Source organism: Silurus aristotelis, assembly GCF_946808225.1.
Source record: "Silurus aristotelis genome assembly, chromosome: 14".
Lineage (NCBI taxonomy): Eukaryota > Metazoa > Chordata > Actinopteri > Siluriformes > Siluridae > Silurus > Silurus aristotelis.
In genome coordinates, this window is record NC_139587.1 from 22,918,379 (window position 1) to 22,941,838 (window position 23,460).

A 23,460-nucleotide genomic window follows, 5' to 3' on the forward strand; every position below is an offset into this window, starting at 1 on the left:
AATAATTATTAGTTACAGCCCTACTACTACCAGAAGAGGAGCCAATCAGCCGATGAATCTGGAATGATTGAGTGTTTTTAATTGCCGTTATGTCAATATTTACTTCAGCAGGGCTATATGGGTTCAGTGACAGGTGTTTGAGTTGATTTTTCTCATTAAGATCATGCAAATCACCCGAGTCTGTTCACACCTCTAAAGCTGCAAGACACTTGTTGAATTTAAGCTTCTGAGATGATGCTTTCCAATAACACTAGACCACTGATTAAACACAGACACTACTTTTAAGCCTGCTCCTCCTCTTACTAACACAACTACTGCAACTCCTCCTGCTTCCTCCTATTACTGCAACTCCTTCTGCTACAGTTACAACTACTGCACCTCCTCCTGCCTCCTCCTCCTCCTATTACTGCAACTCCTTCTGCTACAGTTACAACTACTGCACCTCCTCCTGCCTCCTCCTCCTCCTATTACTGCAACTCCTTCTGCTACAATTACAACTACTGCACCTCCTCCTGCCTCCTCCTCCTCCTATTACTGCAACTCCTTCTGCTACAGTTACAACTACTGCACCTCCTCCTGCCTCCTCCTCCTCCTATTACTGCAACTCCTTCTGCTACAGTTACAACTACTGCACCTCCTCCTGCCTCCTCCTCCTCCTATTACTGCAACTCCGTCTGCTACAGTTACAACTACTGCACCTCCTCCTGCCTCCTCCTCCTCCTATTACTGCAACTCCGTCTGCTACAGTTACAACTACTGCACCTCCTCCTGCCTCCTCCTCCTCCTATTACTGCAACTCCGTCTGCTACAGTTACAACTACTGCACCTCCTCCTGCCTCCTCCTCCTCCTATTACTGCAACTCCGTCTGCTACAGTTACAACTACTGCAACTCCTCCTGCCTCCTCCTCCTCCTATTACTGCAACTCCGTCTGCTACAGTTACAACTACTGCACCTCCTCCTGCCTCCTCCTCCTCCTATTACTGCAACTCCGTCTGCTACAGTTACAACTACTGCAACTCCTCCTGCCTCCTCCTCCTCCTATTACTGCAACTCCGTCTGCTACAGTTACAACTACTGCAACTCCTCCTGCCTCCTTTTCCTCCTCCTACTGCAACTCCGTCTGCTACAGTTACAACTACTGCAACTCCTCCTGCCTCCTCTTTCTTCTCCTCCTATTACTGCAACTCCGTCTGCAACAGTTACAACTACTGCAACTCCTCCTGCCTCCTCCTCCTCCTATTACTGCAACTCCGTCTGCAACAGTTACAACTACTGCAACTCCTCCTCCTCCTCCTCCTACTGCAACTCCGTCTGCTACAGTTACAACTAATGCAACTCCTCCTCCTCCTCCTCCTACTGCAACTATGGTATAATTACTGCAACTCCTTCTCCTTATTCTCCTTATTCTCCTACTACTTCACTCACATCTACGACTTATACTTCCTCCACTGCCTACTATAACTTCTGCTACCAACATCAACAACAAAAAGATGAAGAACAAGAAAAAAATTGAAGAAGAAAAAGAACATGTTTAGTGCCCTAAATGCAATAATGTATTGTGGTGTAGAATAAAGTGTTACACTCTACACACAACTGCACTGTTTCAAGTACATGGTAACACTTTAACCTACAACACAGCATCTTTCCCATGCTAGAAAACATCTGCATCACTTTATAAACTGTACAATCAAAGCAAACTGGCCTCCTCATAATACTGCCCAGGTCGTCAGTAAAACACAGTGAAACAGCTCTGTGATTAAAGCCTGCAATAAATTGGAGTAAAGTGGATGAAAAAGCCTGCTTCATCTCATTAATCCAAATAAAGTGTGCAACGCCGTGCCATGGAAAATGTTTTTGACTGGCTGTGCATTAATTCCTTTTATCGGGATGGCTCTATTAAATTCGGTTCGAAAGTTTAATCGCAGTCTGAAACCGACGCCGGTGCGTACTGCATTCTAAACAAGGCGAGTAACAGTTTAGACCAGGTTTATATCATACTTCACCCCTGCAGTCAGTATTTCACTAACAAATATAAGAACTAATGTTGGTTCAGGACTGCTTTGTGTGGAGAACATTAAACTTTAAAGAAATCCAAAGCAGAAATATAGACTCTACAGAAGAAGCTAAACAATATGAAAAATGTATCATTTAATTTTAGCTAGCTATTAACTCTTAGCACTGATTACAATTTTAGGGGAAAAAAAGTCTTACTCAGCTTTTTATGATTTTATTCTCCCATTTTCATTTAGATGCATTATGCATTGTTTAATAACACAGAAATTGCTGAGTTGTAGACTACCGTCTGCGGAAGTGATAAAAGTTAGTCTGCTTGTCAGGCTCAATATAATCCTTTCCAACTGAAATTATTGCTATTATTGAAAAACCTTCTTACCAATCAGATTGGAGAATTCAACAAGTACTAATTAAACCCATATTAAATAAGAATATGTTGAGAGTTACCTGTTTGACCCGCTGGCCTGTTGGACTGTCTGCGATGGTGAACCCGAAACCCTCAGCTCCTTTGGTCATAGTGAGGCTCAGAATCTCTGCTGCTACTTGACCACCAGCCGTTGCCCCGGATGATGAAGCCATGGAGATGGCATCGTCGTGCAGAGGCCCCGGTGTGTTCAGGGATGGTGGCTGCGATCCGTCCAGGTGTGTGTCTCCTGGATGGGATGCCTGGGACAGGGCGTCTCCGTGTTCAGGAAGCAGACGTCCTGTCAGAGACATGTACTCCATGTAGTTGTCGTAGGTGCTGCGTCCGTTCAGCAAGAGCGAATGATCCACCAGGCCTAGAGGGGGTACCGTTGAGCTGGCTGTCGGCTCCTCGGGGTCGTAGGGTAACGGATATCCTCGGCACAGCACAAGGGTGACGCTTTGGCCGATGGGCACTGACTGAAAAAGCTTGACCACGTCTGCATGGGTGGTGCCTAAGACGCAAATGTCATTGATGTAGACGATCACATCACCTAGAGGCAGAAGATAAAAAGCTGAGGTTAAATACCTAAATACCTACTGGTACATACATTAAGTAGCTACAGTGTTTTATACACTATACAGAATAACATGTTTTAACACGACTTTTTCAGCAATATTTGGTTCTTCCCCAAAAAGTTACCACAAAGTTGGAGCCACACAATTGCATTGGATGTATTTGGATGCAGTAGCATTAAATTACCCCTTCATGTGAATTAGGAGACTCAAACCTGTTCAAGCATGACAATACCCTTGTGTAGCTCCATGAAGATTTAGTTTACATGGGTTGAAGAGAAAGATCTTGAATGGCCTGCTCTGACCTTCTACCATACTGAACACTTTGATGAACTGAAACACAGATTGCACTCCAGGCAAATAGGGACTAAATGTTGAATGGGATGTTTAAAACGCACACATATCTTATGATCTTTTATGACCTGTGACATGTAACTGTCTCACACAGCTTTACCTTAGTAGCATAGTTTGGCTTTTCCTTACCCAGTTTGAAGACTCCTACACAGCTGTTTCTGTTTCAGTAAATTACTGTGTTTTAACCTAATCAGCAGCTGCTTGGTGTAAATGGTTAATCATACACCTGACTCTGCTCCTACAAAACCCCTGCAAGTGTACAACGTGTGCAAGTGTAAGAATTGAAAGCCAGAGGTAATACACACCAAATGCTGATTTGATTTCTCTTCAATTCATTTTCTTTCCATTTTGTTAACTGATACAAATCAATTAACATTTTTTAAAGCATTCCCCTAAAACACACATATACACATTATTTGTTTTTTTCTCAAACAAACCTCTTTCACGTTGTCATTATGGGATATTGTTTGTAGAATTCTGAGGGAAATAATAAATTAAATCTATTTTGGAATAAGGCTGTAACATAACAAAATGTGAAAAAGTGAAGCGCTGTAAATACTTTCCGGATGCGTTGTGAACATTCACCAAGATGGAGGCAGCTGAAAGTGCATTTACATAATCACAATTTGTTTTAATTGTAAGCGGATATAAATAAAAGCAGACCTTGGAGTTTAGAATGATGTCTTTCTCTTTTCTATATGACAATAATTTAGTTTTTTTTTTACTTTGCTTAAGCATCCAAGTCTTCCACAGATTTGTAGGCGTTAACTGATGCCCTTCACAGTTCTTTTTTTTTTTTTATTTGACACTTGAATCTTAATGAGCTGATTTCAAATCCTTCATTATTTTAAGATGAACAAAAGAAAAATAAACAATTAAGTCACTTATATCGAAAGCTTTTCATTTAAAATAATACGTTACTTTAAATGTAATTCCACTCTTCGCCATTTGTACAAAACTATGTAGTGTCAATTAACACTGAGTAGCAAATAGCACTGCTCACACAGCTACACTACATGGACAAAAGTTTGTCGACACCTGATCTTAACATTCATATGTGCTTTTTAAAAATCCTATTTCGCATTCAGTCCCGATTTTCTGCTCTGAATCCCTCCGCTCTTCTTGGAAGATGTTTCACTAGATTTTGGAGTGTGATTGTGGAGATTTGTGTTCATTCAGACACAAGGGTGATAGTAAAGTCAGGTACTGATGCAGGTGATGGGAGGAGGTCTGGGATGAAGTCACCGTTCACATTTATCCCAAATGTGTGAGGTCAGAGTTCTATTGAGGGTGATCTTCTACTCCAACCCAGGTAAAGCATATCTTTATGGAGCTGGCTTTGTTCCCAGAGGCATTGTCATGCTGGAACAGGTTTGGGTCTCCGAGTTTGCATGAAGGGAAAATGTTATGCTCCTATCCAAAGACAACTTATAAAAGGTTTTGTGCCTCCAATTTTGTGGCAACAGTTTGGGTGAAGAACCACATATGGTGGGAAAGTGCAATATTTTTTTGCTGCCTTAAATATGAAAAATATAAATATTTATAAATAAAAATTTTAATATAGAAAAAAAAACTAGCCAGCAAGCTTAGCTACTGTTACCTCTCCGTCAGCGCGTGTTGCCTCATAAAAGCATTCTTACCAACAGGGAACGAATGCAACTGTAAATCAGGCAAAGTGTCAAGCTTGGATTCTTAAAAATGTCTAGAAATAGCCTTAATAATCCATAATCCATGTGAAAAATACTTCCCGCTTGCCTAAACATCAGTACCGATTATGCAGTGTACACGTACAGTATGGAAGAAAAACTTGGCTTTCTGCTGATTTGAAAATGCAATAAATTCGACTTTGCTCCTAAATTAGCCGATTCATTACAATCGTTTTAAAATGATCATCTGTTGTTATAACGAGAAATGTTATTATAATGCAGCTCTTGTCTGTGCTAATTGTATGCTACAGAACGCAGAATATAAACCCTACCTTGGAAATTGAACTTTTAGCTTTACAGTGACCCTACATAACCATACACACACGCACACACACACACACACAGCAGGATCGTTTTTAAAGGCATGTAGGCGTGTGATAAAGGAGAACGCAACCATCTGGCCAATAATGAAAGACCACAGTGTTACGGAAAACCTGAGGCTGTTACTCCACCGGCAGACAGGGCAGATCAGAGAAAAGCAAAACAAAAAGAAAGAGAGAAAATGAAAAAACATATATTTTTCTTAAGCAGCTTTTTCCTCCATGCTTAAATCTGAACCTCGGTCACACAGCATTGTGCAGCCATGAACGCGAAGCCGTGCGCATAATTATGCACAAGGCCTCAGGAAGTGACGGCGCCTATAGACACAGCTTGCTGTCTGTGTGCTGCTTGAAGATTGGAGCTGAACTAAAGACCAAAAAACAAGTTCCTCATCTAGCAGTGAGTACATAAGCACAGTGAGTACAAAAGTGAGTACACCCCTCACATTTCTGCAACCACTTTGGTGTGTCTTCTTAAGGGACAATACTATAGAAATGAAAGTTTTGTATATACAGTGGGGCAAATAGGTATTTGATACACTGCCGATTTTTTCCCACTTACAAAAAATCCAGAAATTCACATTGTATGATTTTTAAATAATATTTTTTTTATTTTATTGCACAAAATAAGTATTTGATCACCTACCAACCAGCAAGAATTCTGTCTCTCACAGACCTGTTAGTTTGTCTTTAAGAAGCCCTCCTATTTTCCACTCATTACCTGTATTAATTGCACCTGTTTGAAAGACACCTGTCTGCACACTCAATCAATCAGACTCCAATCTCTCCACTATGGGCAAGACCAAAAAGCTGACTAAGGACATTAGTAACAAAATTGTAGACCTGCACTAGGCTGGGATGGGCTACAAAACAATAGGCAAACAGCTTGGTGAGAAGGCAACTGTTATTAGAAAATGGAAGAAATTTTAGATTACTGTCAGCCTCCCTTGGACTGGGGCTCCATCTCACCTCATGGAGTATCAATGATCCTGAGAAAGGGATCAGCCTAAAACTACATGGAAGGACTCAAGGGTTACCATTAGTAACACACAACACCGTCATAGATTAAAATCCTGCAGCATTATCAAGATCCTCCTGCACAAGCCAGCACATGTCCAGGCCCGTCTGAAATTGCCAAAGACTATCTGAATGATCCAGAGGAGGCATGGGAAAAGGCCATGTGGTCAGATGAGACCAAAATAGAACTTTTTTGTATAAACTCCACTCGCCATGTTTGGAGGAAGAAGAAGGATGAGTACAATCACAAGAACACCATCCCAACCGTGTAGCATGTCGGTGGAAACATCATGCTTTGGGGGTGTTTTTCTGAAAAGGGGAAAGGATGACTGCACCGTATTGAGGGAGGATGGATGGGGCCATGTATCACGAGATATTGGGCAACAACCTCCTTCCCTCAGTAAGAGCATTGAAGATAAGTCATGGTTGGGTCTTCCAGCATGACAATGACCCCAAACACACAGCCAGGGCAATTAAGGAGTGGACCAATCAGCATTCCAAATCATCCAGCTGGCTTTGTGCACAGGGACATTGTCATGCTGGAACAGGTTTCAATCTTGAAAAATTTAATGCTCCCACATCCAAAGACTTCTGATACAATTGTGTGCCTCCGACGTTGTGGTAACAGCTTAGGGAAGAACCACAAAATGGTTGGGCAAGTCAGATGTCCTAATAGTTTGGTCCATATAGTGTATGTTGAACGCAGCACTGTCAGGATTTTGCTGAGAGACACTGGACTGAACTTTCATTAGGCATTGCACCTCACTGAACTTGTGACACGGTTTCATGTTTCTAGGTCATGAGCACATATATAAGTCTCACCTCGCACTGTATTGATCCTATCATGACCGTCCTCTGTGATCAGTGTAGTCTGTGGTGTTTCACGGGCTCCGGGGTACGGCTGTATATAAAGAAATCTTTTTGTGGAATAAACAGTAAACTCTAACATGTGATCCACTCCAGCAAAGGAAAATTATTTGCTCAAAGATTCACATTATTTCCTATTTTGAGTTTCACAATGGTATGATAAAGAAAGATTAGAATAGTAGATGTTTGTCCAGTTTTCAGCTTTCCAGTTTTGGTGCCAACTGTAGCCTCAGATTCTTGTTCTTGTTTTTGGATTTGACCTTGCACTTGCTAGCATCAGCCAACTTGTGCCATTGCTGCTTGAGATGTGCCTCCTGAGGGCTCTTAAGACGTGCTGAGTGACTGCAATAAAGCTATTTTTGTTACTTTCTCATCCACAAGCTTCTTCATTTTGGTAAAGTTACAGTACATTTCAATTGTAGGAGATACTAAAAATAATTTCACTTTTGGTTAAGTAAACTATTTTGCTACTATGTTACTACTACTACGAGTGTAAGGATTTGTGGAGTTTGACGAGGGCCAAATTGTGATGTCTAGACGACTGGGTCAGAGCATCTTTAAAATTGCAGCTCTTGTGGGTTTGTCTGGTGGTCAAAGTCTATCAAAAGTTATCCAAGGAAGGAACAGCGGTGAACCAGCCGAGGTTTACTGATGCACGTGGGGAGTGAAGGACGTGTGGTCCGATCCAATAGACGAGATCATGTAGCTCAAATTGCTGAAGAAGTGAAAGCTGGCAATACTTGATGGGTCAAGACTGGTTTGGCAGCACAATGGGGACCAACACAATATTAGGTATTGTGGTATAAGTCATGCCTATTACAATTGATCCACAAGAAAAGAGAAGTGTGAGCTACCTTGTGAGTGTGTCTGCTCAGAAGATGGACTGAGTTGCGATAGCTGAGAAAAGTGGAACCCAGTTTGGTCTTCTGCTGTTATAGCATGTTCACCTTTAGGTTCAATGTGATGTGTGCTGTAAGATGGTTTTTCTGCTGGTTGCACAGAGTGGTTATTTGACATGCCTATTTTTTATTCTCCTCTGCCATTTCTCTTCAACAAGTTGTTTCAGACTACAGGAATGCTGTAAACTTTAAAGATGCATCCCAGGAGGACCCCCCCCCCCCTCATACCATTCTATGAACGTCAAATAAAACTTGTGATCTGTATTCGTTTGACACATCATTCGTTCTGATACAAACATTTTTAAACTGTCAAAAATAACACATGGCAATGACTAATTTCTATAGAAAAATTAACTATATTGAAGTATTAATGACTGCAATAATAAGATGGAACTATTGGATTCCCAGCTGCATACACGTCAGACGTAAAGCGTAAAATTATATATCGTTTCACACTCATGATCCTAAATCAGCTGTAAATCAATCTTAGATGCATCTATCTGAGAAAACAGGAATCAGATGTGTGAGAGACAGGATGTTTACCAGTGGCCATCTTGCAATCCTGCGCCGCTGGGCCTTCTGGAATGACACTCTTCACTTGCAGGAACTCGTCCGGTTCGTCTCCGCCAATTATGGTGAAACCGAAGCCCATGCTGCTCTTCTGCAGTGCCGTGGACAGAAATGTGCCTTTCAGTTGGGTGGCGTCTCGTGTGAACGGTGGTTTCTCTGTAAACGTCAAGCATACAAACCAGTTATAAAACATTATTAACCCACAAATATATACACACACTGTCAGGAAGATGAACAAGTGAAGTTTGTAATATATTTCCAGAGCAAACGGCATTCCACACCTAAGATAATAACATTTCTTTTGAAATGTATAATCATCATCATCATCATCATCATCATCATCATCAAAATATAATAGATATAACCCAAAAATTTTTTTAAGGAAAACAATATCACAATAAATAAAATAAGTAAATATGTGTTAATAGCCAAAAAATACAGTCATGGAAAAGTGCCTTCAGCATTTCTAACCTCTGCACTTTTATTCCTACTAACCATTCGAGATTATTCATTACAAATAAATTATAGCTATAATGGTAAGGTAGAGGTCAGTACCAGAGCAAATCTATATTCAAGAAATGAGAAGATTAGTAAAACCTGGAAAAAAAAATAGGAAAAAGCACAGTTCAGAAATGTACACAAAGCACAGGGTATAAAACTAAAGACTAACAAAGATAAAATCAATTACTGACGAGAATAAAAAATAAATCTAGGTGCAAGACAAAAGTCTAGACAAGAACTAAAACCAAAACAAGACACACTAAAAGGACAAAAAGAATAGGGACAAATGTCTTTTCCAGCAATCCGTGGTTCGTCCCCAAATTGTTACCACAAACTTGAAGGCACACAATTATAGAATGTCTTTTGATATAGTAACATTAAATATTCCCTTTCTCTTGATTCACCTCCCTTCACCACACCCCTGTGCACAAAGCCAGCTCCATGAAGATATGATTCACACGGGTTGAAATGGAAGATCTTGACTGGCTTGCTACAGAGCTCTGACTTCAATTGTACACCTTTGGGATGAATTGGAACACTGACTGCACCCCATGAAACCATTCTCAACATAGAGCATGAAAACCAGGCATGTTTCAAAGGTCATAGATGTTTTTCAAAGAACTAACCATTATAGCTCTAGAAGACAGAAAAACCAAAGGTTCTCATTACTTCTGTTTATTTGCACTGAGCCAGTTGCTTAAAAAAGACAAGCCTGTATACATTTTCAGATGACAGGGCAGCTTGTAAAAATACTTTTGTAAATGTTTTAATGTAATTCTGATGTTTTAAATTACATAAATCATCAGGACACCAAACGGAACTTTTGCAATGTTTCCACACGGACAGTTTTAATTAAATTAAATTAAATTAAATTAAATTAAATTAAATTAAATTAAATTAAATTAAATTAAATTAAATTAAATTAAATTAAATTAAATTAAATTAAATTAAATTAAATTTAATTTATTAGCCGGATGTGTGCACCATGGCAGATTTTGGTGCTTGATTTAAGACTTGGCGCATCAGTAAAACAAATGTTTATTGATTAAAATTTCCTTTTATATAGAGTTTATTTATTTTATATCTGAGTAAACAAAGGACGTTGTGAATAAATGTGTGTAGGTCTTAATTTAGCTTCTTTTATATATTTTTTTATAAAAAATTGTCGAACGGAAATGTGCGCTGCATTAATTTATGAGCAGTGTTAAATTAATTTGCCTTAACGTGTTATTAACGTGTTCATTTTGACAGACTTATTTAGACGTTTTATACTAATCTCTGATCCTATAAAAATCTAAAGGTTATAGGATATGTTTCACAGTTGTTTCGGACTGATGCCACAGAGGCTGAACATGTCTGTGTTTAATAGAGAAGACATGGACAATAAATCTTTTGTTTTTGAAATTTTTTTGAACAAATTATCTCGTCATTTTGCTAATTAGACCAAAGAGGATAAATGAGATGCAAACCTTTAAAAGACTGTACAAACTCTTCCTTTTCTCCATAAACTACATTCAAAAATCGACTTAACTGCAGCAGCAGTGTCAAATTTGCTACAGAAATTGCACCCGTTGATGTTTACAAAACTGGAGTCACTGAACTGCATAGAGTTTTTTTTTCATACTTCCCAATTTTTTCCAACAGTTTGGTGGCTTGCCAATTCCCCCTCGCTAACCACATCACCATTATCACATGGCAGCTGCCAAACAGGGATGGTGTATGCTAGCAGGTGCTTCCTCCATGACATTTTTCAAACATCTTTTCATGCTGCATTACAGGGCAAAATAAAAAAAAAATTCTTTTTGCAAAAACACAAGAATTGGACAGTAAACGGCTGTAAGATCGTTCTGTGGACAGATGAGTCCAATTTTGACATTTTTGCCTTTAATAGAAGAAATTACATAAGGAGGAGAACATGAGATATGTTAGCAGACTGCCTCACATCCACAGTCAAACAATGAGGTGGAAGCTTCATAGTTTGGGGTTGTTTTTGGAGCAGAAAAGGTTGGAGACCCATTTTTGGTAAAAGGTAAACCAACATGGCTTCCATTCCATACTTCAATGCCATGCAATTCCGTTTGAACTGTGGCTAATTGGAACCAACTTTACCAATACGACAACTCGAAGCATACGTCCAAGTTCTGTAAGTGTTATTCAGAGAGCAAACAGATGGCTGGAGTGTTATCTACCATGGAACGGCCTGCCCAGTCACTGCACTGTAATACTATTAACCTGCTCTTGGATGAACTGGATCGCAAGCTCAAAAAAAAAAGCTTCAACTAGTGAGTGTATGTGTGTATGGGAAAGAAATGCAAAACATAAAATTGCTTGTCATTTTTAATTGACGCAGTTTATTATTATTAATATTTGTGATCATCAACATTTGAACAGTTTACATTTTTAAAACAATTTTAAATAAAATGCCTGCCTGGTTAAATAATATATAAAATAATATTTTATAAAAATAGAATAAATCAAATTACTGCCATACATTTTTTATTATAATGATTAAATTTAGTAATCAATTAAATTGGCATAAATTAATTTAATTTAATTTAATTAATTAAATGAAATTAAATAAATGCAAAATGCGGAACTGTCAGGATTTTCTCCTTTTAAGAGAAATTCTTCAAGCTGGACATAAAACGCTAAACAATCAATAGAGCTAGCAGTAGCTGCTAACCAGGAAGTGGTTAGCATTTAAGATTCAAGATTGATTTTAACTATGTTCTGCACGTAAATATCATAGCCGAAAGCCCTGTGCCTAAAATGGAATGGAATCTGACAAACTTCTTTAACTAATTTTGCTCCTTAATCATCAGTACAAAGAAAAGCCCTTGGGAAAAAAAAATGAAACCTTTCTATAAACTTTGACTACACTACTAAAAAGGCAGTTAGACAATTTGAAAAGCAAAAAAAAACAGCCATGTTAGCAGCCTCACCCTGCCTGGGACTGGGCATTTGTCCAAAGTAGGCCACTGAGAAAGGGGAACCTAATCAGAGAAGCTATCGGGAGGTCGGCATCACCTTTACAGATGATCCAGACTGTTTAATTGCAGGGGCTGGTCACACTGAGTGTTGGCTAACACCTCATCTAGCTTGTGTAGTGAAGTGTCGCAAAAGCTGCCATGGATCAGGATCATTCACTTAATCGGGTTTTACATACGCAAAAGCAGAAAGTCAGTTTGGAAGATCTTGCCAGAGGAAAGGGTCAAAAACACACACCGCAATGCAGAAAATAACAGAAAGTGACCTGCAGCCTTTGAGAAAAAATAAAAAGATACAGCTTTCGGTGCCGCACAATACCGTGCCATGTATCCAGACCTCAGTGACGAGAGAAGGTAAGAGCGTATGTCCTCAAGTGGCCTAGATAAACCATGACCTACATCTCTAAAACACTTCCAACAAGTAATAACTGAGGTGGGGCAGTGAACTTAGATACAGTAGATTCAGTTCAACCCAACAGAGAATAAAATACAGGTAATAAATTATATATATTATTAAATGGGAATAAATTGGATTATTAATTAATATATTTCTGAAAAGCATCTTTGTAACAATGTTTTTTGTTAAACCGCTAATACAATTGAAATAAACTGAGGAGAAAATTACAAATAGTTTATTCTAAATCAAAAATTCTTGTTTCAGAGCTTTTCATGCACTTCTCTTGACACTAAAGACACTTCTTTGTGGATGAAATCCCGCATCCAATTACACATCCGTTATGGCACAAAACAAATACTGCCAGGGTAGCGCTCTTCATTAGCAGCCTGTTAGCAGCAAGCACGGGTCATCGGCGTGACTTCCCACGCGTCGCTCGCTTCCCAAACCAAAGTGTCTGTCTCTTTCATTCCCCATCCAAAATCTGTTATTAGATTCCGGTGTAAACACATCAACCGAAATTCCAAAGAAGAAATGCTGCCTGGTCATCTAGAACCTTTTTGACTGTGTAAACTGGACTGCAGAGCACCGAATGAAAATTGTTTTGCTTTTCATAGGCATTGTGTTTTATCTTGGAAAAAAAAAACTTTCACAAATTGACAGCCAGCATTTATACCTTTTTCAAACTGAAAAAAGCCCCTGGTGTGCAAACTTCTTCATCTTCTACAGGCAGACTGTTTTTTCAACTGCGTTATTTGGGTTATAAAGTATGGTTCATTTCACTCTTTGTAACACTTCTTCACACTACATGGACAAAAGTTTGTGGACATCTGACCCTAAGATTTATGTGCCCATTCCACATTTAGTCCCCATTTGCTCTTACAATCACCTTCTTACTTCTGGGAAGATGTTTCACTAGATTTTGGTGTGTGATTGTAAAGATTTGTACTCCTTCAGTGACAAGGGTTTTAGTGAAGTCAGGTACTGATGTAAGTAAGGTGAGGAAGCTGGGGTGCAGTCAGTGTTTCATATCATCTCAAAGGTTTTCAATATGGTTGAGGTCAAAGCTCTATCAAGATCAGGCAACTCAAGATCTTTCACTCCAACCCATGTAAAGTCTTCTTCATGGCGCTGGCTTTGTACAATGGGGCATTGTCATGCTGGAGCAGGTTTGGGTCTCGTAGTTCAAGTTAATGAAAAACAAAACAAAGCACAAATATATATATTAAGTTAAAGTTAAGTTAAAGTTAGGGTGAAAAAAGAATAAAGAGATATTTTAGGCAGTCGTTTTTCATTACAGGTCTCAGATATTATCAAACTTATTAAACTCATCAAGTCCTATCACATTCACCCTACACTTTATGTCTAATTTGTTCTATGTGTGAAATCGATGTCACTTCTCCCAGCCACATTCTGACCGTGGAAGCCTTTTTTTTCAGATCAGCAGCAGCACTTACTTGGCTGTGATTAATCTGTACGCAAGCCGTTTGTATTGCGATCTGGATAGTGTATGGATTCAATGCGAGTGCCAAGTTTTAGAATGATGAGCGCAGGGTCTTTTAAACTTCTGAAAGTACAATGATAAATATTGTACCAATAACTCTGACAGAAAAAAAAAAGATTGTACAGTTCAGCACTAACTGAGCTGTGTTTATCCGAGTGATGCTTCTCTACTTGTACTGTACCATTAATCAATTATTAATTAATAATTATGCTATATTTCCCTAAGGAGAGAAAAATAAAGACTTTTAAAACAACTCTATTATTACAAGAAGAGCTTACAGACTAAGAAGAAGCTGCAAAGGGCAGCACTGATTCAACAAATAACATGGTTCAGGGGTCTGATCCACAGTAAACTTTCTGTAACACTTTATATAGTGACTGCACTAAACAAGTATTGGCTGTATGCATGCTGCATTTTCACAAGCTTTCCATAAGTTTCCATATAAGGAGACGTTTTCTTCTTAAAGACAGTAATATGTATTAAACTTTTAAAACTGGCATGACTAATAAAACGAGAATTACAATTTCCTCTTATCATGGGAGAAATGAGTGTTTTCTCTTAAATTTCTTAAAATAAAAAATAAGTAGCACATAATATACTTTACATGACATTGTTATTAATATTAATTCAAAAATTATTCTGAATGGTAACAATATATACATTCCTTATCCGAATTAGATTAAAAAGAACAATAAATACATTTAAATTACATATTTATTCATGATAGCTTACATGCATATAAAAAGACTAGGTATTAAATAATATCAAGCACTAAACTAACTTATTTGGACCATTTCATTCTTCTACTTTGCATTTTGATTTGTCGTTTGTAGAATAGTAACAGCAAATATTTTAGACATAAGACTTTTTCGCCACCTTACTCAATATAACGGATTTCTTGCTGAGTTTTTGCAGCAGGAATTTTAGCCTTTTGGGGGAAAATGTTTGGTATATACTTTCTTGAAATCATTATTAATCATTTAACACTTTTTGTAAAATATAATATAAATATAGCATAATGATAAATAGAATACATACAGCAGTACAATCATTATGGCAGTGTGTTTTGTCACATTTTGTCACGCTTCTGCACACTCTGCTGGTGATCTGATGGACACTCGCGTATGTGTATACACAACCACACACACACACACACACACACACACACACACACACACACACACACACACACACACACACACACACACACACACACACAAGATCAAAAGTTTCTGCTGATCAAAACAATTTCAGTCACTAATTCGAGTGTACGTCAGAAAAACCTGTGCGCCAGTGACGATAAAGAAGTGATCAAACCAGTCAATGTGTACACAGAAGAGTTAAGGTTTATTGTGACACTTCTGAAGGTCCACACAGCAAGTTTGTTCTTGTCATTACTTACGTTACAGCACCTCGCTCCTTCTGTAGCCTCTTTTTTTTTTCTTTTTTTTTCTTTTTTTAAATGATGTCACGTGGTGGAAGACTTGAACACTGACTTTTACAAAGTGCTGACACTGGAGACTCCTTCCCAAAACACTAAACATATCATGTGAACAAATGTCATGTGAAAATCATGTGGGGGAAAAAAAGAAAAAAAAAACTCTTTTGTAGAAAGTCCAGTTGTTACTATAGAAACAATTATATTAGATAGAGCGCATTCATATAAACCTGTGATATAAATTACAGCTGAAGACCTTCAATGATATCATGTTGTACACAAATCATGACCAAGTTTGGTCTCGTGATAACCATTCCAGCAGGAATCCCATGCAGGGGGAGTTCTCTGCTCTAGGATCCTAAACAAACCCTTAGCCAGAGGCGCATAAATGGGTATGGAAGGCGCCATTGCATTTAGTGTATTTATTTTTGTATTAACCCCTCTTTTTTTTTTTTAAGAGGGAAGGGGGTCCCAACCATGATCTTGCATACCCCTCATCAAGTGTGCAGTTGCCCCCCTGCCCTCAGCTTCATATGTAGCTGTTTTGTTTAGAACTGATAAAGAAGTAATGTAATATAATATCTACTCCTAACACTGAACACGGAGAATCATCCTTATTTCCTGTTTTTGAAGAAAGTAAGGCTTCCAAGAGTGTGTGTGTTTGGGTGTGTGTGTGGCATGCTGTTACCCTAAAAGAGTAGGGTGGACCCTAATCAGAGTGGACCTGACCAATCGTTTACCTTGAGTATGTGAAAGAGGGCAGACAGCACTTCCCTGCAGCGTGATTACACATGACCAGAATGTTAGACACAGACAGTAGCTGGCTAGACATATCTTCATTAGCCTTCATGGTGTGATATTGAGGAGATAGAAAACTGGAACTGGCGAGTGGTATCCAAATTTCTGTCATCATATTAACATCAATTGAATGACAGTGCCCAAGCCATTTGTTTTTGTTTTTTTGTTGTTATTTTTGGAAGCGTGTGTGTGTGTGTGTGTGTGTGTGTGTGTGTGCGTATGAAACGGTACCTCTGTAGATGGTGGGCAGCGGCAGAGATGACATGCCTTGGCTCTGCATTTGCTGCTGCTGCTGGATTCTTCGTTTGGCCTCCAGGACTGGGTTTTCGAACTGTGTCCTCCTGTTAATGTGACTGGAAAGGGAGGAAATGCAGAGCTCTTATTTGAATGCGGCTTCTCTCTCTCTCTCTCTCTCTCTCTCTCTCTCTCTCTCTCTCTCTCTCTCTCTCTCTCTATCTTTCTTCACATAAACACGCTCTCAGTTTCTAAACAATGACACGCTTGTGAGCAGAACGCAGGGTGACGACACTTACTCCACGTAGTAGCTGCCGTATATCGGGTCGTCTATTTTCTCCCAGCCGTACGGCAGCTCTGTGAGGGAAAGGGGGGGAAAAAAAAGGTGAAAGAAGAGAGATGTGAATGGGATATTGCTGCTTCAGAGGAGTCCTGCCGGTTCAGAAAACACTAGGGCATTGTAACGAAAAAGCAAAAAAAGACCACCATTTCTTATAAGTTTCATTAGTTTCATTTGATCTGTGACCAGCAGGAAGCTGAAATGACGTTCGTGCATATCTGTAATCTCTTTCAAAGAGTGTCTGTATGACCAGTATGTTCAATTCAAAAACTGTAATGAACTGTAATTAGTTAATAGTGCATGAAATGTTTCAGTACAGACTCTGTGTTATTGGAGCATAAATTCAGTATTTAGTATTTGTATTGTATTAGTACTTTTTGTTTTAATAGTGTAGACCATTTTTGTGCTTCATTATATATATATTAATTATTATATGTCCAGTGCTGTTCAATTGGTGTTGAAGGTCTTCATTTGTTGTCTCTACCAACAGCTCTGAGAGTAGTGCTGAGTGCAATTCAAGTCACAGGTTCGTATTAAGATACTCGCTCTAATAAGTTATTGTTTCTATAGCAACAGCTCCTTCACAGGGACTTCTATTTAGAATGCATTTCTCCACCACACTCCACAAAAAAAAAAAAAAAACCTCTGATGATCAACAGAATCAACCATGTTTTCATGTAACTGTTGGAATGGTGAGGATTCTCCTAAAGAGACATTTATGGAAGGAGTCTCCAGTGACAGCGCTTTGTAACAAGCAGAGGTTTTCCCACCATAAGAAAGTTGTTTTGGGTTTTGTTCCATCTTGTTAACAAGATTTTTTTTTTCATAATTGATAACGGGAACCGTTCCTTGGTAACTATAGAGGAATGAAAAAGTCACAGAGAAAATGTTCACATTCAAATACTGTAGGTCACACAGCACTTCCTGTACAATGAACATCAACGGCGAAAAAACACGTCACATTTCAATTTATTGAATATTTACTTTGAGTAGGTCACGTTCCGCACCAACTTAACCATGACTTAACCATATCCACCTCTAACACTATGCATAAAATTCATGTGCTTTTTGAACATCCCATTCCACATTTAGTCCCTATTTGCTCTTATAATTCCTTCCACTCTTCTGGGAAGATGTTCCACTAGAGTTTGGAGTGTGGAGATTTGTGTTTATTCAGCTACAAGGACTATTAAGTCATGACGTTAGTAAAGTCCTTGTAGCTAAATAACAGTACCTGATCAGGTACTAATGTAGGTGAGGTGAGGAGGCCTGGAGTGCAGTCAACATTCCAGTTCACCAGATGCTCAGTAGAGTTGAGGTCAGAGCTCTATAGCAGGCCAATTCAACCCATGTAAAGCATATCATTATAGAGCTGGCTTTGTGCACAGGGGCAGTGTCATGCTGGAAGAGGTTTGGGTCTCCTAGTTGAAGTTAAGGGAAAATTCATTTCTAGCCCCTCCAAGACATCCTGTGCCTCCAACTTTGTGTGGAAGTACCACATATCGCCAGAAAAATGTCTCCCAGTATATTGTCCATGTAGTGTACAATCAGGCTTGCAAGTATTAACATGGGCATTTTCAAAGCACAGGCTGCAAAGTCTATAGTCACTATAGACTATATAGTTTATAGACTGTAGAGATTATAGTGATGTTTTGACCTGCTTTATCCTGACCTGCAAGCCTGACTGTGTTGGAAGAGAACAGCATGAAACCGAACTCTAATCATATGTGCATAAATAACCCAAAAAGTAAAAAATAAACCCATTAAATTGATATACACTTTTTATTTGATTTAAAAAAACATTTATATCAAAATAAATAAATACATGTATTTATGTGATTATGTTATGCATTGTAATTTCTTAAATAAAACCATTTTCAGCTTTAGAGAAAAATAATTCCAGCAGTTCACCACAATGCAGACCATCAACATTTAGTTCTACCTTAAAAATGCATCCTGAGGACATATTTCAAATCAGAAATCTCCTTCTACTGAATGAGAGGTATGTTTTCATATTGATCGGTCCCTGAGAGATTAAGAATGCAATCATGTTCTATAAACTTGGGATAACCCCAGCATTCGCGGTCTCTCAGAGCACAAGCCAAAGTTCCCAAAGGACCCAAAGGGAACACTGGCCATTATAACTGGCATCTAAAAATGTCATATGGTCACCAGGTTTTATTTTGAACATCTTAACATGTGCATGTATGTGTGCAAGAAGGTATTGAAAACTATCTCTATCTATCTATCTATCTATCTATCTATCTATCTGTCTGTCTGTCTGTCTGTCTGTCTGTCTGTCTGTCTGTCTGTCTGTCTGTCTGTCTGTCCGTCCGTCCGTCCGTCCGTCCGTCCGTCCGTCCGTCCGTCCGTCCGTCCGTCCGTCCGTCCGTCCGTCCCGATGGGTAGCAGCAAAGTGCAAATAATTCTTTAATGTACTGAAGTTGATTTTTGTGGTATCAGTAGTTTACTTCACTATTTATTTTATTTTAACTTTCTTTCACTCATTATTTTTTACACAAATATCTGTAATTTCTACTTTTAACATTTTCAAAACAGGCTCTTTACTTTAGATTTAATCTATTCAGGGACATGATCAATATTTTTTCTTCTTATTGCCTGGAGTTTTCAGCCCATCAAAAAAAAAAAAAAAAAAAAATTGAAATTCTTTAGTATTAATAAATGAATAGGATGTGAGGTCCAGTTACCAGCGTGATACAAAAACAGTTAGTAGTAATGGCTACCGTATTTTTCGGACTATAAGCCGCTACTTTTTTCCCACATTTTGAACCCCGGCTTAAACAACGAAGCAGCTAATTTATGAATTTTTCCTGGTTTTTTTCCCGGTTTCACAAACTTCAAGCCAAAAAACTGAACCCCATAACATTAGACCAGGGGTGGGCAATTAATTTTTGCAAGGGGCCACATTAGAAACCCGAAATGTGTCAGAGGGCCACACCAACGATAATATTTTAGGGATGCACCGAAATGAAAATTCTTGGCCGAAACCAAAAACCAAAAATGAGGAAACCAAGGCTAAAACCGAAAGAAAACAATGTCAATGATTAGAACTATTGCATTTATGGCTATGAGTGTGTACTAACCTCACTAAAATCAATGCATTGCAATTCAAAGAATATATAAATTACAAAAGTTTTTTATTCATTATTATATATTGTTATTTATTTGTTACCGTTCATAGTATTGACAGACAGGCAGCGGTCAATTATTATTAGCAAAGGGTCTGTTAAACAAAAATAATTGACCGCCAAACGTTTGGAAGCTCATTTAAGTGCTGTGAAGAGCCGTGTAATAAATATTATATTATAATAATTATTATTTTCAGGATCCACGGGGAATGTTTCAAAGATCAACCTGTTGAGCCACTGGAGACCACTGATCTAAGGCAATGAATTCCATCATTTTTTGTGTTATGCCTTTTGCCTTGGCACCATCACTGGAAAAGTTTCCTGCCTTTTCAAAAACGTCCGCTACAGACGGAGTGCGCATGCTCGGATTGACTTTACTTTTCTGCGCCGCGTTCTTCTCATATTTAGAATGGCAATCGGAATATTTGGATTTCAGGTGATAAATTAAACCCGACTTGGAGAAACTATTTGCAGATACACCCCCTCTTGAAATTTCAGCATTGCATTTTTTGCAAATCGCTATCCGCACACCGCAGACATGTTGCTTTTATCCAGATAACCATGTGCTGCTGCGCTTTTTTATTGCGTCATTACAATTGTGTTTCTGCCGTGTTGTTTCGGTGATTTAGGTATTTCGGCCTAATTTGGCCGAGGGGGCAGGTCGAGTGCATCCCTGTAATTTATGATTGGCCTCACGCGGGCCGGACAGGGACGTACAAAGGGCCGGATGTGGCCCGTGGGCCGTAGTTTGCCCAGGTCAGCATTAGACCAATGGAATTTCCGAAGGGAAACGAAAAAACGCACCTCACCTGTGTTCTGAGCTGCACGGCATCGGGAGAAAAAAATTCCATGGGGTGGAAAATTCCATTTTTAAACGCACAACGATGCCAAAAGATAAACTCCCGAGAGAAATAGTTGTGAAAGGAAGGAGGAAGACAGTGAACAATGACTTTCTTGGTCGGCTACTGTTTAGTTTCAAGCCGTTGTAACGCGTTGAGTCAGGGTGAAGGGATAGCTCGCTTCTGGCAGGCTATTCCCAAAATACCGCTTTGCTCCTAAAGGAAGCGCAACATATTTCACCCGTTACACCGTGTGTAACGTGTCTTTCGTTAAAGCCTGTGTAAAGTACATTAGTGTAGACAGTATAGACAGGTGCGGCTTATTTATGTTAAAAATAAAAATCTTTGTAAAATTCAGTGGGAGCGGCTTATATATGGGTGCGCGTTATAGTCCGGAAATTACGGTACTTTTTACTTAAGAACATGTCTGTCAGGATCTTTAGGGCTCCCCGTGTGCGCTTCCGGTTTCATGGTGCACCAATGCCACCCATTATTTAAAGACACAAAGGACAAATACTCAGGGCCAGATTATCTCACTGGCTCCCTAAATCCCTTAAATTATTCTTGCCACCCTGCCTGTTCTGGTTCCTGTTCCTTATGCCTGTTCCTGTCCTGTATCCTGATCCTGATCCATATTCTGCTCTGACTCCCCAGTTACATATTATACTATATTGCCCCGTTTGCCATGCCTGGTTTTTGGACTGTTTTTGTACTCTGATTTTAGCTTTTTCCTGCATTGCTCTGTCTTTTGGCTTATTGAGTTTTTGCTTTTGCCCTATTGCTCTTTAGGGCGGTTTAGACCTAAGAACTTCATTAAAGCCTATTAAACTCTCCGTTTGGGTCCTGAATTTGGGTCCTTCTCCAGTCACCACCCCTGACAGAATAATCTGGCCTTGTCCCTGCCCCTGCGGCTGCATTTCTGAATAATAATCTGGCCAAAACATCAACCTCGCAGATGCACCAAAGCGTTGTAGTTGTCCCGCCTCAAACTGGCAAGTCAAGGACACAACAAAGGTGGTGAATATTTTAAAGCTTAGCCCCCAGCAGAGAACTGAGTATTTTAGGGTACGTCATGCCCAATCTATGGCGTGCCAATTGGTCTTAGATGACATCTTGAGATGGCTGTCCCCACCGGCCCCTAAACCCGGCCGGGGGGCTGCCAAACCTCAGCATTCCTGCCTGGCTGGGGGTATTGCACAGCTATCTCGACCTGCTGAGATCACCGCTCCGCCTGTCTGCCCTGCCGAGCATGCCCCCCCAGCCTGTCTGCTCGGCCAAGCATGCTCCCCAACCTGTCAGCAAGAACGCCTCTTAGTACTGCCGCATGATAGAGAATATTTCCAAGTCTGCGTGGCATGCGGAGGACTCCCGAGCCCCAACACTGACGTCGTTCCGATGCCGAGCTCCAAAACAACCAGAGTCCCACCGAGAGCACTGCTGCACGCACAAGCCTTGCATTCCGACCACTGGGTTTCTCCAAGGTCTTCGCCTGGCCCTGAGGCATCACTCTGCCTCAGACCGCAGCAGAGGGCGTCACTTTGGCCAGAAAGCCTGGATCCCAATCAGTGAATTGCCCCTTGGGGCAGACACCAGAAGACTCGCTCCACGTTTCATCTGGCCTTTCCTGACCTCCAAGGTGTTCTACCCGAGGGCAGTCCGCCTCAAGTCCCGCTGTGTCGGCCGCTAGCACCCGACCTTCCTCATGCCATGGCTCAAGGATTTTTGTGCCTGTCCAGTAATTCTTTTTATTCAGTGTATCATTAATTAGTCCTCACAAGGATAGTTTTCTAGTGTGTGTGTGTGTGTGTGTGTGTGTGTGTGTGTGTGTGTGTGTGTGTGTGTGTGTGTAAGTATTTGTGAGTTCCAGGCCGGCTACTGATTTTCTTTAGCTTGTTATTGGCGGAATAAACATTAGCTGGGGAGTCTCTAGTTATTGAGAGTAAATGCTTTGGGCTGAAAGCCAGAAGGCCTAAAATTGACCAGCTTTGACAGTGATCACTGATGGGTTTGGAGGATTTTCCTCGAGGTTTATACGAATCAATTTCTCCACACCGACACACACACACACACACACACACAAGAACACAAGCTAACATATCGAGATCCTGACCAGTCTGGCTTATTTCAGCATTAAGTGTAGACTGTCAATGCTCAAATACGGACTGACAACAAGCGTTCAGCTGAAGCTGAGTGGGACAGAAAATGAGTCACCCTCGTCAACGACATTTTCTTAATGGAAGAGAGAGTGAGCTGACTTAAGCCAGCCTGACTGCCTGATCTATGAATTAAACCTCTTAACGGAGAAATAAGACAATGTTCAGCTCTTCTTTGTCTTCTTTCTATTTTTTAAAGAATAGAAAAATAATTAATAATAAAAAACATGTACCATCAAAATGAATCTTGAAGACGTCTTCAAAGCAGAGCAGTTCAAAAGCATGAATTCTGATTTATATCCATAGCTTACACACTCATCAACAAATGACTACATTTTTACATTCTAATTCTAATTCCAATCTTTACTTCATCCAACACACACACACACACACACAC

The 23,460-nt window shown here is 39.6% G+C and overlaps 1 protein-coding gene across 30 annotated transcripts in view; it reads right to left on the reverse strand.

Moving 5' to 3' along the window:
- magi2b (membrane associated guanylate kinase, WW and PDZ domain containing 2b) overlaps positions 1 to 23,460 on the reverse strand; it is a 163,021-nt gene that overhangs the window by 51,621 nt on the left and 87,940 nt on the right. For 19 of the 30 annotated variants that reach the window (XM_083560839.1, XM_083560817.1, XM_083560846.1 and 16 more), the window contains exons 7-10: positions 16,882 to 16,939; positions 16,580 to 16,701; positions 8,700 to 8,882; positions 2,463 to 2,971 (exon numbers count right to left, since the gene is read on the reverse strand). In XM_083560839.1, the coding sequence (XP_083416965.1) occupies positions 2,463 to 2,971; positions 8,700 to 8,882; positions 16,580 to 16,701; positions 16,882 to 16,939 (872 nt within the window). The remainder of the gene's footprint in view (positions 1 to 2,462; positions 2,972 to 8,699; positions 8,883 to 16,579; positions 16,702 to 16,881; positions 16,940 to 23,460) is intronic. The other 11 variants (XM_083560821.1, XM_083560824.1, XM_083560826.1 and 8 more) reach the window with 1 other exon arrangement.